Source organism: Carcharhinus amblyrhynchos, chromosome 18 (assembly GCF_965287045.1).
Source record: "Carcharhinus amblyrhynchos chromosome 18, sCarAmb.v2.hapA, whole genome shotgun sequence".
In the NCBI taxonomy this organism is placed as follows: domain Eukaryota; kingdom Metazoa; phylum Chordata; class Chondrichthyes; order Carcharhiniformes; family Carcharhinidae; genus Carcharhinus; species Carcharhinus amblyrhynchos.
The window spans coordinates 30,602,669-30,619,289 of NC_137341.1; the positions used below are offsets into that span (position 1 = coordinate 30,602,669).

The 16,621-nt window shown below is 42.3% G+C and overlaps 1 protein-coding gene across 1 annotated transcript in view; it reads right to left on the reverse strand.

Annotated features, from left to right (window-relative positions):
• Window positions 1–2,783: 2,783 nt before the first annotated feature.
• LOC145354966 (netrin-3-like) overlaps window positions 2,784–16,621 on the reverse strand; it is a 229,564-nt gene continuing 215,726 nt past the window's right edge. The window contains exon 7 of the mRNA XM_080206665.1: window positions 2,784–5,695. Coding sequence (XP_080062791.1) covers window positions 5,364–5,695 — 332 coding nt within the window. The 3' untranslated portion in view covers window positions 2,784–5,363. The remainder of the gene's footprint in view (window positions 5,696–16,621) is intronic.

Consider the following 16,621-nt stretch of genomic DNA (forward strand, 5'->3'; position numbering starts at 1 on the left):
TACTCTACAGTGCCCAGGAACCACATCCAGGGCTGGTACAGGGTAAGATTCAGATTAAAGCTCCCTCTATACTTGCCCTATTTATAAAAAAACTACTCCATTCTTACAATTACAAAGCCAATGCTCAGAATGGACCAGGCAAACTCAGATTCATTGCTTGTTTGCTCCAAAAACCAAATTCAAATTCTAGTTGAATCCAAATCAAGGTCCCCATAAAGGAGATGAACAAGACCCAAGCTGACAAGATAAGGCATTGCACCCCATCTTGGGCTTGATTTGACATGTGATCTTAGCCCAAAGGCCCTCTTGGAAGTTTCAATCCTGACCTCAGTGGTGTGCACCAAACCATAAAGCAGAAACTTTTGAACAGAGTTACAATAGACTTATTAAACCATAATATAATGAACCATTGAGAATAGCATCTGAAGTTCGAATATTCTCTTCCTTTTGTAACACTTTGCAATATGTTTGAGCGCTCTCCACATGATACTGTGTTTGTATTTGTGGTTAGACTGTGTTATATCACAGCTAGACTACGCCACCAGCAATCAGCCACAAGGAACAAAAAAACACAACCAGATCCAGTTTATGTTATTCCAGATTTTGTTTTCCTTTATGAGTAAAATTGGTACAACATTAATATCTTAGTTGATCTTTAGCATGTGAGTAACTATTTCCCCTGCCAATCTTTGGCATGTTAGGATATGACAGTGATGCTAACAATGAGGACTTACCACTTAATCTGTGTGAAGGCCTCAAATGTGCAGGACGTATAGTGAACCCTCTCTGTGACACAGCCTTTCAGCCTGTTGCAAACAAATTTTAAAGAATTGGGAATGTCTTGGAAAAATTCTTAAACTTCGTGCATGGGAACGGGAATGGAAAAATTTGGAGAATGGGGGTTTACATCACCCCTTCGCAGCGCCAGCCACAGCTCAATTGGTAGCCCTGTAACTCAATAGGTTGTGATTTCAAGTAACACTCCAAAACTTGAGCACATATTGCTGGGTTGAGATTCCAGTGCTGTAATGGGAAGCACTGGACAGTCATCTAATGTTGTCCTTTGGACGAGACGTTAAACTGAGGCCTAGCCTATGTTCCCAGCTAGGCATGAGAGATTCCACCACTTTTTTTTCAAGAACACCAAGGAAGGTTTTCTGGTGTTCTGGCCAATCTTTATAACTATGCCAATAGTTAAAACTGTTTATCAGATTATTATTTCATTCTTGTTTGTGCAAGCTAGCTATGTGCAAACTGGCAGCTGCATTTCCTACACTACAACAGACACTAACTACTCTTTGAAAGTACTTCATTGGCTGTGAAGGGTTATGGAATATCCTGAATGGCGGTATAGGCTTTCTATTTCCATTGGTCAGAACCTATACCTTTGAGATATGTAGAAAATAGTTTTACAATTGGGATATTGTTATAACCAGTGTCTTCATTAGAGTTCTGGCAATTTATGCGTGTATTATTATCAGTGTTGGAAGAGTCTACTGGGAACTTTCATAGGTTTTATCAGGGAGTATGACGTGTTGTTGGAAAATGTGAACGTCAGAGGGTGTTCACAGTTGCAGACATCAATCCATTGCCCTGCCCAATTTGTCCTCAAGAGGTAATATTTGTGCCTGTCTCCTGGAACCATTGCAGTCTGTGTGCTGATAATGTTTTCACAATGGTAATAGGTGAAGAATTCCAGGACATTGGCCTAAAAGGAATGGGCTGAATTTTAACACACAAGGGCAGCACAGTGGTTAGCACTGCTGCCTTACAGCACCAGGGACCCATGTTCAATTCTGGCCTCGGGTTACTGTCTGTGTGGAATTTGCAGATTCTCCCTGCATCTGTGAGGTTTTCCTTCGGGTGTCCCAGCTCCCTCCCATAGTCCAAAGCTGTGCAGGTTATGTTGATTGGTCATGCTAAATTCACCGTAGTATCAGGTGGATTAGCAGAGTAAATGTGTGGGTTACGCAGATAGGACCTGGGTGGGATTGTGATCAGTGTAAACTTGATGGACCAAATGGCCTCCTTCTGCACAATAGGGATTCTATGAGAACGGAGCAAGTTATTTTCTGGTGAGTTGTTAAAATGTTAAAAGTCTGAAACATGACCCAGCCTGCCAACCTCCAATTTTAATGGAGGCGGGACAAGGAATAGGCCAATCCACTCCAAGGAGGCCTATTGGAAGTTTAAATATTTAAATGAGCTGGCAGCCTCTGATCTAATCTGCATCCAAGGCCATGGAAAAGCAGACAAGAACAGCTTCAAAAAGCTAAATACCTTTACAGTACTGCTTGTGGACCAGGAAGAGCAGGAGCCAGACGACAAGCCTTGGGATCAGTGGCTGGGTCATTCCCCCTTCTGGGTCATTAATTGAACCTGCAGGCTGCATCCTTCTCCAAAGTGCTTCCAGCCTAACTGGAAACAACCTCTGTCACTAAGGCTAATTTCCAATAGAAAACTCCATTTAAAATTCTACATGTGGGGAAATTTGGAACTTTGCCACTTTACTGCCTATGTACCTCACTTCTGTTCATATCCTAGTCTGTGGAGTAATGGCAATCATAGAACCCTACAGTGCAGAAAGAGGCCGTTCAGCCCATCGAGTCTGCACCAAACACAATCCCACCCAGGCCCTAACCCCATAACTCTACATATTTTACCCACTAACCTACGCATCTCAGGACACTAAGGGACAATTTTTAGCACGGCCAATCAACCTAACCTGCACATCTTTGGACTGTGGGAGGAAACCGGAGTACCTGGAGGAAACCCATGCAGACACGAGGAGAATGTGCAAACTCCACACAGACAGTGACCCAAGCTGGGAATCGAACCCAGGTCCCTAGAGCTGTGAAGCAGTAGTGCTAACCACTGTGCTACTGTGCCGCCCAATATATATCCAAGTCAGGGTGATGTGTGAGATGTGAAAGCTTGGAGATTATGGACTTTTCACAATTTTGCTCCTCTTGTCCTTCATGGTGACGTAGATCACAGTAACTTAAGCAAGTTATAGAGTCATTGAAACATTGAATGTTATAGTGCACAAGCAATGTCCCGACATGTGCATGTCAGCTCTCAAGAACAACACAGTAAGCTCCCACTTCCCTGCTTTTTCTCCATAGTCCTTCAAATTTATTTTCTTCATAAAACTATCCAATTCCCTATTAAAAACCACAATTGATTCTGCCTCCGTCACACTCTTAGACTATGCATTTCACATCCTAATAATTCACTGGGGTAGAGTTTTTCCTCATGTTGCCATTGCTTCTTTTACCAATCATCTTAAACCAGTGTCCTCTGGTTCTTCATCATTCTACCAATGAGAACAGTTTCTCCCTATCTACTCTGTCTAACCCTCTTCATGGTTTTGAAATCTCCCCTTAATTTTCTCTTCAATAAGGAAAACAACTCCAGCTTCTCCAATCTATTCACACAACTAAAGTTCCTCATCCCTGGAACCATTCTCATGAATATTTTCTGCACCCACTTTAATGCCCTCACATCTTTCCTAAAGTGTGGTGAATAAAATTTGACACATTACTTCAGCTGGCGTCAAAACAGTGTCCTTTATAGTTTTATCATAACTTTCTTTCTTTTGCATTCTATTTATAAAGCCTCGAATTCCATATACTTTATTAACCACTTTCTCAATCTGTCCTGCCACCTTCAATGATTTGTCCACATATATCACCACCCCGGATCCTCCTGCTCCTACAGTCCCTTTAGAATATCCTTCCTTGTGCTTCTCATTTCTTTCACCAAGGTTGTAGATATAAATAGGAAAGGATGGAAATAAATTTGCCCAAAGATCTCACAAACAGCAATGAGATAAATTCCTAATAATCAGATTTAGTGATGTCTGTTGAACACTAAAAGATGGCCAGCATGTCAACTCTTCTGCGAATAGTGCCATGGGTGTTACTACATCCAACTGAGAGAGCAAAAAGGACCTTGGTACTGGGGTGTCAAATCAAATTCTGTGCTCAACTCTCTGACGTGGACTGTAACCAGCAACTTTCACAGAGATGGGAATGTTACTACTGAGGCAAAGCTGACTTCTTCATCAGAGGGTGCCATATATCAAAGAGTCTAATAAAATGTGCAGTAGATCAGAGAATGCTGAGAATCAGTGGGTTCAGTGCACTGAAGAGTAAGGAAGATAAATTGGAAGGTGTAGTATAATAGAGGATGAGAAGGTATATCAAAGGGTTTGATATATTTGAGGGTATGGTATAGCAGAAAGTACAGTAACTTGAAAGATGAGGGAGGTATATTGGAGAGTATGGTGTACTGGAGAGTAAGGAAAGTACATTGGAGGGTACGATGTAATGGAGAGTGAGGAGGATATATTGGATGGTATGGTGTATTGGAGAATAAGGAGGGCAGATTGGATGGTGCAGTATATAGGAGGCTGAGGAGGGTATATTGGATGGCATAATGTATTGGACGGTGAGGAGGCTATATTGGACGGTCCAGTATTTGGATGGTGAGGAATGTATATTGGAAGGTGTGGTGTATTGGGGAGTGAGGTGGGTACATTGGAGGGTTGGTATATAGGAGGTTGAGGAGGGTACACTGGATGGTACAGTATTTGGAGGGTGAGGATGGTATATTGGATGGTATAGTATTTTGAAGGTGTGGAACACATATTGGGGGGTACAGTATCTTGAAGACTGATATTACAGCTTCTCTGACAAGGTGATCAAGGGAGTACTGAAAAGGAAATGTTTCATTAGGCTGAAGGGTTGCGTGTCAGACACAAAGTTTTACAATACTAACGTGCTTTGTAAAATCTAATTGAAATTGGATATTTTCAAATCACAGTTCGAAATACACAATGTTAACAGATAACTTGCTGCATGCCAAATGCTTTGTCTGCTTATAAAAGTCCTGGAACCTGTCCATATTTACACTCTGTGTTCAGCACAGCTGTCAGGCTTACATAGACCACCACATTTTGTCTCATATGTTAGTCATAATAGGTAAAAACAGAGGTATGGCAGACTTTAATGGGGATAGCCAGCCAACCAATGGGTAGGACATGGTGAATATGTCCTTCTGTCAGATACTAACTGGGCTTTGTGATCAGACAATAAAGCTTCTGTAGCGGCCTGACCTTCACCCCAGAGAAAGAGACTCATGACCACATTTAGAAAAGGATTAAGCAATCTGAAAAGCACATTCAGCCAACAACTTGTGTAATGTGTTAAGCTGAATATCATGTTGTTTCCTGCCTCTAATTCACTCCTTATAGTTTAACGCCCTTCAGCCTGTTCTGAAGGTAAATATTTTGAACCCAAAGTGTATTTACATTGTGGCCCATGATGCTTCTCACAGAGTTTTTTTTTCGAATGAGTCAATCAGGCTTTTCCACATTTCCCTTTTTTCTCTTTGCGTTGGAATTTCCGAAGTCTTCTTGTCCACACATCCCGCCACTGAATGACAAGGCTATTCTTATCAGCCACAAGGCCTCCGAGCCTCTCGGACACGCTGTCAGTGTTCCCCATCACTAGATACTTTTTGGTCATTTGGATCTTTGGGCACTTGCATGCCAAGTCTTTCATATTAATCCACAGGAACTGGTCTGCCCGTTTAATCTTCTCATCTCTGCTTCGATAGACTGACACGATATTCACGGTGAACTTTGCCCATTCACTCACTGTCTCCATATCTAGGACATTAACCTGAACCGCTGGAAAAGGATAACAGAGAAGTTAGTCTGCTTTCAGTTCAGACACACTCGGGAGTTTTAAGGCATCTGAGAATCATTAACATCTCTTCACTAGCGTCCAAAAAACGCTTCACAAAACTCTGGGTCTGTTTTCTGGCAAAAAAAATCTTTAGAAATAAGTAAGAATTCTTTTGAGATCCTTATTAATTTTCTATTTTTAAACTAACTGGCACCATCTGTCGAAAGCTTTCTTATTACATCTTGATCTGGTCTGCAGCTGCTGAATAGCCAGTTAGTAAAAGGTAGAAAGCACAAAACTAGGTCCCAGCTTTGATCTCAGCTGGTGTGTGATAAACAGTCCTAAACCAGGGATAGGGAAATATATCCCGTCGTTGTGAGGAATCACAGGCTCTCATTAATATCCCATCACTCTGAGATAGGATATTGATTTGGAAGCTAATTAGCTAATGGTTATCAGATCATACCCGTTTATTTATATTTGCACCATCAATTAATCTATCCTGTCACAAGTGCTGCTTGTACTAAGATGAAGAGTATTTAATTATGTTGTTTTACCATGTTTCTCTACTATGACTCTATTTGGCAAGTGCACTGATTTGTTATAATGCACTGTCTCTTCCCGTTCTGGACTCTAAAAACATCATGGGGTATGGGGAGAGCATGGGAGTGTGGCGGTGAGGTAGAAGATCAGCCATGATTGTATTGAATGGCAGAGCAGACTTGAAGGGCTGAACGACCCACTCCTGCTCCTAATTTCTATGTTGCTATAGTTATCATTACCGATAATGTTATTCTGTATTATTGTCCTTTCACTTTCAGTTCCTAAAGCTCCGCTCACCTGAACCTCCCCCGCCCCAAAAATTAGTTTGAAGTCCTCTCTACAGCCTTGGCTATACAACCGCTATCTAACCTCTTAAACTTCTCTTTGCCTTAGAAAGAAGAGCCCTTGCCTTTTGAGTCTTCCCTGATAGTGAGAAACTTTCAGTTCCAAATCATAGAAATTTGTATCAGGGAAGGAGGACATTCAGCCTATCATGTTTGGCCTGAGCTGACTCTTTGAAATGTAGTCATCGTTGGTTCCATGCCACAGCATTTTGTCCCTGATATTGACCCACTTGCCAGATGGAATAGTTTTTCTCTCCCTACTCTATCAAAACCTTTCATCAATTTAAACATCTATTATGTCAGATCTTAACGTTCTTTGTTTTAATGAGAACAGTCTTAGCTTTTTCAACATCCTCTTATAACTGAAATCCCTGGTAACATCCTGTTAAACCTCCCAAGTGTATCCTTTCTAAGCCATTGCATCTTAAATATGGTACCAGAATTATGTTATTCTATCACAGGATGTGGGCTTGGTGACTAGGCTAGCGTTTATCACCAATTCCTCATTGCATTTGAGAAATGGTGATAAGCCACCTTCGTAAAGCTTTGCAGTCCATGTGGTATAAATATAACCACGGTGCTGTTAGGGAGGGAGTTTCAGGATTGTAACTCAGTGTCAGGGAATAGCGATATGGTTCTAAGTCAGGATGATGTGTAGCTTGGAGGAGAACCTTTAGGGTGTAGTGTTCCCATGCATCTACTGCCCTTGACCTTCTAAACGATAGAGATCGAAGTTTGGGAGATGCTGTCAAAGGAGCTCTGGTAAGTTGCTGCAGTGCATCTTGTAGATGGTACATACCGCTGCCACTGTGCGTGGTGATGGTGGGAGTGAATGTTTAAGATAGTGAATGGGGTTCTAATCAAGTGGGCTGTGTTTTCCTGAATTGTCCACAATACTGCATCTGTGGCCTAATCAGTAATTTATGAAGTTTTAGCAGGCTGTCTTTGCTTTTATATTCTATTACTCAATTTATAAACCTGAGTGACATCAATGCATTTTGGCCATGTGTTAACTTGCCCCGCCACCTTTAAGAATTGGTAAAAAGTGACACCATTTACATAAATGAGTATTTAAATTGCTCGTTTATACTCTTCAAAATCATAGAAATCAGGGATTTTGAATAAGTATTTTTAAATCTTTATTCTCAGTGGAAGGCGATAAAAAGATCTCAATGGCAGTAGAAAATTTAAAGGCAAAAATGCAGGGCGGTGTGCATGGAGGGTGCAATGTCCTGGACCTGATAATCTGCATCCTGAGATCTTAAAAGAAGTGGTTGCATAGTTAGTGGATACAATGCTTGTATCCTTCCAAAATTTCCCAGATTATGAAAAGGTCCCAGGTTGAAAAGCTGTAAATGTAACATCACTATTAAAGAAGATGGAAACAAAAACAGGAAATTATAGGTTTCAATAGGCTACAATTAGCCTAACACCTGCCATTGGAAAAAGATGGGATCAATTTATAAGGAACTAGTAGTAGGACGTTTAGAAAATCATAATACAATTAAGCAGAATCAACATGTTTTATGAAATGGAAATTGTATCTGACAAACTTATTAGAAGAGATAACAAACATGGTGGATAAAGGGAAACAAGCAGATGCAGGATGACAGTTTCTGATCCCATCAGAGGCAGGTTTCATGATGGGTGGAGTGGAACATTCAGAGAGACCAGATTCCTTCTAGCAAAAAAAAGTCAGAATTTTCCCCTCACCAATTTCATGGCGGTATGAAGTGGGCAGCTTTCCTGTCGATCCATGTCAGCAGTACCATTTGCATGCATTAATTACCATGTCGTGAACACCCATTAAAAATGCAACTCACTGGAATCATTTTCCTCCTCCCAATTACTTGCCATGCCTGTGTGATATTGGACCAGTTTAAATCACAACCAGATATATGTGGTGTGCAGCCGCCCACCCACACTTCGCTTGTGAATTCAAGGCTGAAAGATTAATGACAGTCCTGTAGCTTTGTGGACCTCATAGTCAGGGTGACAGATTAAAGGCAGTGCTACGCATGACAAGCACATTGTGTTCTCAACGGAAATTAGGTACAGCTTGGTATGCAGGGCATGGACTTTGTCTAACAGTCCGTGGTGATGGGATATCGGTTTCAGCACTGGGTTGCAAGTGGGATGGTCATAGTCAGAAGAGGCATCTACATCCTGTAAATGGGGAAAACCTAATGAAAGATGGGATGGGTTGGGAGGGTACTCAAAACTGTCCAAAGTTGAGGGAAACAGGTCACCGCAGTATGTAATCATGCACACAGCCTCAAGATGGAGAAGGGTGAAGTCTACATTGACCATTGGGATATCAACAGTGATGTGTTCAGCAGGGAGGGTTCACAATAATGACAATGGGAGCCGCAGATATTGAATGGGGCTAGAGAATCAATATAGGGAGCTCTACCTGCACATTGTGAGGTTCCAGGAAGATTGGGGACCCAAACTCTGACAGAGGGAGGGTCAAAGCTGGTCTTAAAGTAAAAATGCAGTACTGCAGTAGTTGAGGCGTTATGATTGGCACAGGCTTGGAGGGCTGAAGGGCCTATTCCTGTGCTGTACTTTGTTCTTTCCCCATTTTGAGACCTCAAAATTATGACGCAAAACTAAAATCAAAACTAAAAAAGAATCTGCAAGGGAGGAGCCTGAGGCAGTGAAGGAGAAGTCCATGATTGGACTCGGGGCCCTAATAGAAGGTACCCTCACACTGCTTAGAGTAACAACATGGAAACAGAATCTGCGGTGATAACACTCAGGGAGAGTTCACTAAGAAGCTGCAAGTGGAGTCATTGACATTTAGAACATTTTAATGTGAGATTGCAGGAGTCATTTGTTCACAGTGAAAGTTGATCAATTTGAGCTAAGGTGCTTTCCGCAATTGGCATGGCTAACAAACCAAAGGGCATCCAGTCATTCCAATAATCAATACATCAGGTAAGACATAGTAAGAGCACATTAAGGAAAGTTGAAAATATTCTGCATGAACTCAAGCTTCTTCCGACCTTTCTGGTGTGAAGATGTCAAGTAGCTCGGGTGACATCTTAGTCAGCTGTAAGGTTGCACCTCAGTTGGAATGCTTGATCAGGGAAAGTTAAGTAGCACAGACACAGCTCTAGGGTATGACAGTAGTTTTCTGTCCACGAAATCCACTATAGTTGCCCATTGTCTTCAACCTGTTGAATTTCTTTGTCCATTGGGAAAAGGAGGGTTGAATAATGGAGCCTGTGCTCAATGCTGCCTTCTTGATGGCAGTGAACTGATTGAGGAGAAGAAGAAAGGCCCAGTGCTGCCTAACACTGCTTCAACAAAAGGCTTAACTTGAGGACCATGGTTCAGAGGAGCCCCAGCAAGACCCATAGGATCACAAGGTCAAAGCTATCCCACAGAGGCAACTTGCACAACCAAGGTTCTACTGAAGATACTGTTCCAATCTGGAGATGAGCAAGAACAATACCGTGTACAATTATGCTTGTCAAGAGATGTAGTGGGTCGTATCTGCCACATTCTGCAGGAGGAGCTAATACTGCTTGGACAGGGAGGACATCCCCTACTAGTGCCCCTGAAGATCATCACCATATTCAAGTGTTTTGTCAGCTAACATTCCAGGGATCCATAGGGGACCTTTGGAATCTAACATCCTGGCTGTCTTCTTCCAATGTGACTTCACATCATGATGAGCCTTACTGTAGATGGCATCCATCATCTCTTTAATGCATTTATACGTTGAGGACTGAGGGATATCACAAAGGTCCCCTATGGATCCCTGGAATGTTAGCTGACAAAACACTTGAATATGGTGATGATCTTCAGGGGCACTAGTAGGGGATGTCCCCCCTGTCCAAGCAGTGTTAGCTCCTAAGAGTTCTGTGGCAATCTCTGGCTTCCCTAGAGCACAGAGTGTAATTGATTGCACACATGTGGCTTTGAGAGCTGCAGTTGCTGATTTTCATTAACAGAAAGGAGTTTCACTCACTAAACATTCAGCTGGTGTACAATATCAGAAGCAGATCATGCACATTTGTGCCAGGCACCCTTGAGTTCCCATAACTCATACACCCTCTTTGCCACAAAAGGCTGTGGAAGCCAGGTCATTGAGTGTCTTTAAGAAGAGATTGATAGGTTCTTGATTAATAAGGGGATCAGTGGTTATGGGAAAAAGGCAGGAGATTGGGGATGAGAAAAATATCAGCCATGATTGAATGGTGGAGCAGAATCAATGGGCTGAATGGCTTAATTCTGCTCCTACGTCTTATGGTCTTATCCTGAGGCACTTCAAGATGCTCACAGGGCTGGCTGCTTAGTGCTAAGTGGAACCCAGTGAAATTATGGCTTTTGACAACCATATATCATGTTCAAAGTGCCTTGGAAGAAAGATACTACATGATGCATCATTCAACAAGATCCATCTTTAAGTAGACCACTGGCATCCTAAAGTTACGCTTCCGATGCTTAGTCCACTCAGACAGGCTCTGCAGTACTCTCAAGAAAGGGTGTCCTGTATCATCATGGTGTGTTACGCCTCTGCAGGACCTCACACCAGATGGAGACATAGAGGAGGCTGAGAACTTCTCCAAAGATAAAGAACTGGAAAAGCAGGGACCTAAAAAGTGCGATGATGGGGAACGTCCATGTGAGGATGTGATTGAAGCTGCAAGGCATGGAAGATATACCCATGACATACTAATAGCACAAGGCACCTGGAGGAGTAAAGTACTGGCAAGGGTACCCAAGGGCATTTCTCATATCTCATAATGGCATGCCAGTGATCTGAGAGGCCTTTACAACCACTAGCATCGGGAAAAGGGTTAGCATTGGATCTTGGGCCTCCAACCCTCATGTTTCACCAAGCCCATCTTTGGATAGGTCAGCAGCCAAAACTGTATATGTAACCATTCTGGGAAGTGAAAGGCAGCACACCCGCACAAAACCTGCATCAAATGGACTTGATAAGTTTGGGCTTGCTGCCACAAAGATGTGCACATGGGTGGAGAGACCATCGCGGCTGAAAATCTTCTATAAAAATGTCATATGGACTTAAAATGTTAATTCTGTTTCTCTCTCCACAGAATCTGCCAGACCTGCTGAGTTTTTCCAGCATTCTCTGTTTATATTTCAAATTTCCAGCATCCACAGTATTTTGCTTTTATATGGTTGCCGATCTTGTACTTTGGCACAAGCTAAGGAGATAGCTTTTTAATGATGATGAGACAACATGAGTGGTAATCCTTTAATGCAGTTGAACACACATAAGTCCATGGTGTCTTTTAATGAATATCACTTCCTAATGCAATTTGAGTCACTTTCAATAAAGAGGCTGACACATCTCTCTGACATCAGGCAAGGAGTGAGTAACTAATGTGAGTCAGCTATACTTCAGTTGAACATGAGGCTCACAAAGGAAAGCAATCACCGAGTGGGAGCTTGGGTCAGCCTTGTAATAAATAAGAGGCCACATAGACGCATACGCACAAAGCATTCAGATGATGAGACCATTGTTTTGAACAGCAAACGTATTTACAAAAGTGTATGATTGAGTAAACACCCGTGATCCAAAAGTAATGTCAAAGTTTTTTTAATCTTTCAAACCCTATCACTACATCTTGGTGGATCCCCAACATGCGCAAAGGTGGAGACAGCCTGTTCACTGCTTCAACTGATGTCTTTGAATTAGGCTGATGTCTTCTGGAGGGTTAAGGCCAAGAGGGCCCTGGCCTGCTTAGGATCTCCTGCTTTAAAACAGACGCACTCTTCTTGGTCTGAGAAGCCAAAAGTGATGGGGCCACAGGAAGGTGGAATTGGGATTGGCTGAACATTTGCAGATTCACCTGAGTGGATGACCCAGGGTGTCCAACTACTGGTCCTCCATCCTGTGGGTTCTGAAGGCCCCTGCCTGACTCCTTGTGGAGAAGGGGCATCTTGACGGAGGCCCCCTCTTGCCTAGCAACCGATGGATCCACCAACGCCTATAGTGATGGAGTGAAGCTCTGAACACAAGTCCAGCAGAGCCTGTTGGGCCAAGATTTCAAAAATGGATGCCACTGTCCCATAGAGATCTGAGGTTCTTGCATGTCAAATTCATGGCAACAGACACAACACAGACAGACTGGTCCATCCTTCACTCTAATCTATTGACTGCCTCTCATAGCTCTGCTTGAAGTTCCTCTGCCTGTCTTTGCATCTCTGGCTTATTTGTAACTGCAGCTTCCAGAGGTTCTTCATCTGACAAACTCAGTGGGTGGCTACACTCCAGTAATCCTTCAAGTGCCAGAGATTTGGGCTGTCATTGCTCTCGACTGCTGTGGGGACACGTCAGTGGGGTATTCTCCAGAATGTGACCCTGAGTCTAATCTTTGTCTATGTGTCTCTGCATTGGTGGAGGATGCAGGTGAACACTGTGACAGGTTATCTTCAAATGGCTGCTCAGCAGCTTCCTCAGAGATGGCCTGAAGGCTGGGACTTATGTTGCCTATCCTGGCTTGCTGGGGGAGGCTAATATTGCCTTCACCACAGGAAGGATCTCTATCCTTCCCTGTCAACTTGGCAGCATCCTCTTCAAATCTGGAGAGGTCCTGGATGTTGGTCATTTCTTTTCCAGTCTGGGATCTCTCTCGTTGTGGGCAAGGTTGGCCTGCACGAGGACAAATGGATGGGATGTGATGAGAAGGAATGAAGCAGAGGTTTGGAAGCATGCATGGCTACTGTGTGTACTGAGACTACTCCCATTATGGGCTGAAAATGTTATTTGTACAAGATAATAGATGGCATGCTGATGAATAGGCTTTCAATTCGTATATCATCCCCATCAATATTATGTCTGATTCCTGGGCTGTGATGTTTTGAGTGCATGATACCATTATGAGATGAGAGTTTGGAGTGAGATGAAGATTGATTTATGCCTGTGTTGCAGGTGAGATCACTCACTCTCTTCCTGCACTGGATGCATTGCCTGGTGGTTGCTCACAGAGCTGAGTTTTTTTTGTGGCCACTTCCCAGGCTGACAAGATGAGGTTGAGGGATCTTCTGGATCCATCCCTGCCAGTGTTTGTGGACATGTCTAATTAAAGCCTCCAGGGAGCCATGGATAAACCTTGACACACTCTTCTGGTTATTTAGGACCATCTCACAGCCGGATGAAGAAAGTAATGTGTGTGTTCAGGTGTAATTTAAATATGGCACCAGGACCTTGAGCTCTTTGGTGAAAGCAGGAAGATGAATCAGTATCCACCCCAGCATGTGATTCAGTGAGCTGCTTACCTATGCATAATGAATGAGGTTTCAAGCAACAGATTAAGCGTAAGAACACAACCTGGTGATCAGCAGGATACCAGCTTCTAATCCTGCATGCCACCACACTTGGTCAATGGAGCAGAAAATTCCACCCATGGGGAGGATTTTCTGCGTCTGTTGTCGAAGGGGGCAGAAGGGTGGGAACGGAAGAAGGGGTAGAGAATCAAGCAGGATTCTCAAAACACTTTTATGCTGGTGGGATTCCCCACTCAATTGTCCTACACCCCGCCACTGATGCAACAGGAATCCCAAGTTTACAAGTCACAATCCCTATTTGCATTAATTTAAATATGATTATCAGGCATTTACCTGATAGTCCCCCTTGTTTCATTGTCCACTCATTGCAGCATGAGGGCACATCAACATGAATCACGTCAAGTCCCCCATGACAAACCTGGTGAACTAAACCCGCAGAGGCGTCCAGCTGAGTACAGCCCCTAACATCATGATGTTGTGGGCCCAACCTCTTCTATTTTTTTGACTAAGTATTTGAGGGAGAGGCAGTGGCATAGCAGTATTGCCATTGGACACCAGAGACTCAGCGTCTTTGGGAACCTGGGTCAGAATCCAAACATGCAGATGGTGAAATTGAAATTCAATAAAAATCTGGAATTAAAGTCGAATGACAATCATAAAATCATTGTTGACTGTCATTAAAAGTCATCCATTTCACTAGTGTCCTTTAGGGAAGGAAATCTGCCATTCTTACCTGGACTGGTCCACATGTGACTCCAGATCCACAGAATGTGGTTGACTCTTAATTGCCTTTAGGAATGGTCAATAAATGCTGACTCAGTCAGAGCTGCTCTGTGCTTTTCCCACCCAAGATAACATTTTGAAAAAAATTCAAGCCATAATGCATTTAGATTTTCAAAGGTATTTGATATGGTGCCGCATAAAAGATTACTGCACAAGAGAATATGTTGTTGGGAACAAGATTTTAGCATGCGTAGAGGATTGTCTAGCTAACAGGAAACACAGAATTGGGTTATTTTCAGGTTGGAAACTGTAACAAGTGGAGTGTGCTGAAGCCTCCATTATTTATTATCTATATTGATAATTTGGATGAAGGAACCAAGTGTATTGCAGCTAAACTTGCTCACCATACAAAGACAGGTTGGAAAGCAAGTTGTGAGGAGGATGCAAAGAGTGCAAAGGGATATAGATAGGTTAAGTGAGTGACCAAAAACTTGGCAGACGCAATGTTAAGTCAGAGAATCTGAAGTTGTCTACTTCAGTGGGAAGAATAGTACTGTAAAGCAGAATATTATTTAAATGGTGAAAGATACAACATTGTGGTATTGAAGGATCTGGGTGCCCTTATACATGAATCACCAAATGTTAGCATGCAAATACAGCAAGTAGTTAAGCAGGTAAATTAAATGTTGACCTTTATTTTGAAGAGGTGGAGCATAAAAGTAGAGAAGCCTTGCAATATCTGTATAGGGCATAGGTGAGATCACATATTGAATATGCCTAAAACTGCACAACTCAGAGATATATTCAGAATAAATTACATACAGATAATCAAAGTTCAGGACAGCATTCAGAAGATAAAATAATCCAAATTGAGACCTGGATATGTTGCTTGAAAAAATGATAACAGATGGACACAAAAGTTAATGGAGTGACAACAGTGATGAGAAGACAGAAACATAGAATTTGACGAAATAACAAAACATCAAAACTACGAACAACATGGATAAAACAAGCAAGGAATAGAGTAAAATGGATAATGAGCTATATCCTATATTAGATGAGCACAGCTTAAATGACGATGATAATACATGCATTAGAGGCAATTCAGAGAGGGTCATGATGTTGATCCCAGAGTTGAAGGAGTTACCTTATGAGGAAAGACTTTGCAGTTTAAGCCTACATTTTCATTGGAGTTTAGAAAAATGAATGGTGATCTTATTGAAATATGTAAGATTCTGAAGGGTCTTGGCAAAGTAGATGCTGAGGGGATGTTCTCATAAGAAATCTCTAACTCGGCGGTAAAATTTAGGGTCTACCATTAAAGACAAAGTCGAGAAGGAGTTCTTTCCAGTGAACTGTGGATGCTGGGTAATTAAATATATTCAATGCTGAGTTTTGATCTACCAGGGAAGCAATGGTTGTGGGGGACAGGCAGAAAAATTGAGTTGAGTCCATGATCAGATTTAGCCATGATCGTATTGAAAGGAGGAGCAGTCCTGAGAGGCGGAATGGTTTATTTGGTCTATTCTTGTTCCTATTGCTAATGTCCTTAGTTTGTTATATAATGGATGGCTCATTTGCTGAGAAATGCCTTTAAGAACAAAGTGACTGGGGAGTATTTTGAAAGAGGGTTAATTTGTTTCCTTAGCATCACAGCATTAGGTCCCAAGAAATGTTCATATGACCTGGGATTGCCATGAGGGTGAGCAGCTAAGAAGCAAAGGGCAAACAGAAAACTTTCTGTTTCTGACAGTCTTTGAAAAGACCTTGGTATTAAAGTAGATCTCTGCGAATAAAGTCAAAATTGCATTAGTGTGTGTGTAATACGGTTGGAAAAGACAGAACACTTAACACAGGAGGAGCAAGAGATTGTGAATTGGGCATTACGCACTGCTGCTGTTGAAGTATGCTAGAGCTCTTCAGGCTGTTTAAAAAAGTCAGAGAAAATTCTATGTCTCTGGGGATTCTTTGTCATTGGAATGCTTATGATCTGAGTGAGAGAGGGTTCACAGTTATGGACCTTGTGAGTGGTAACCATGTCTGTGCACA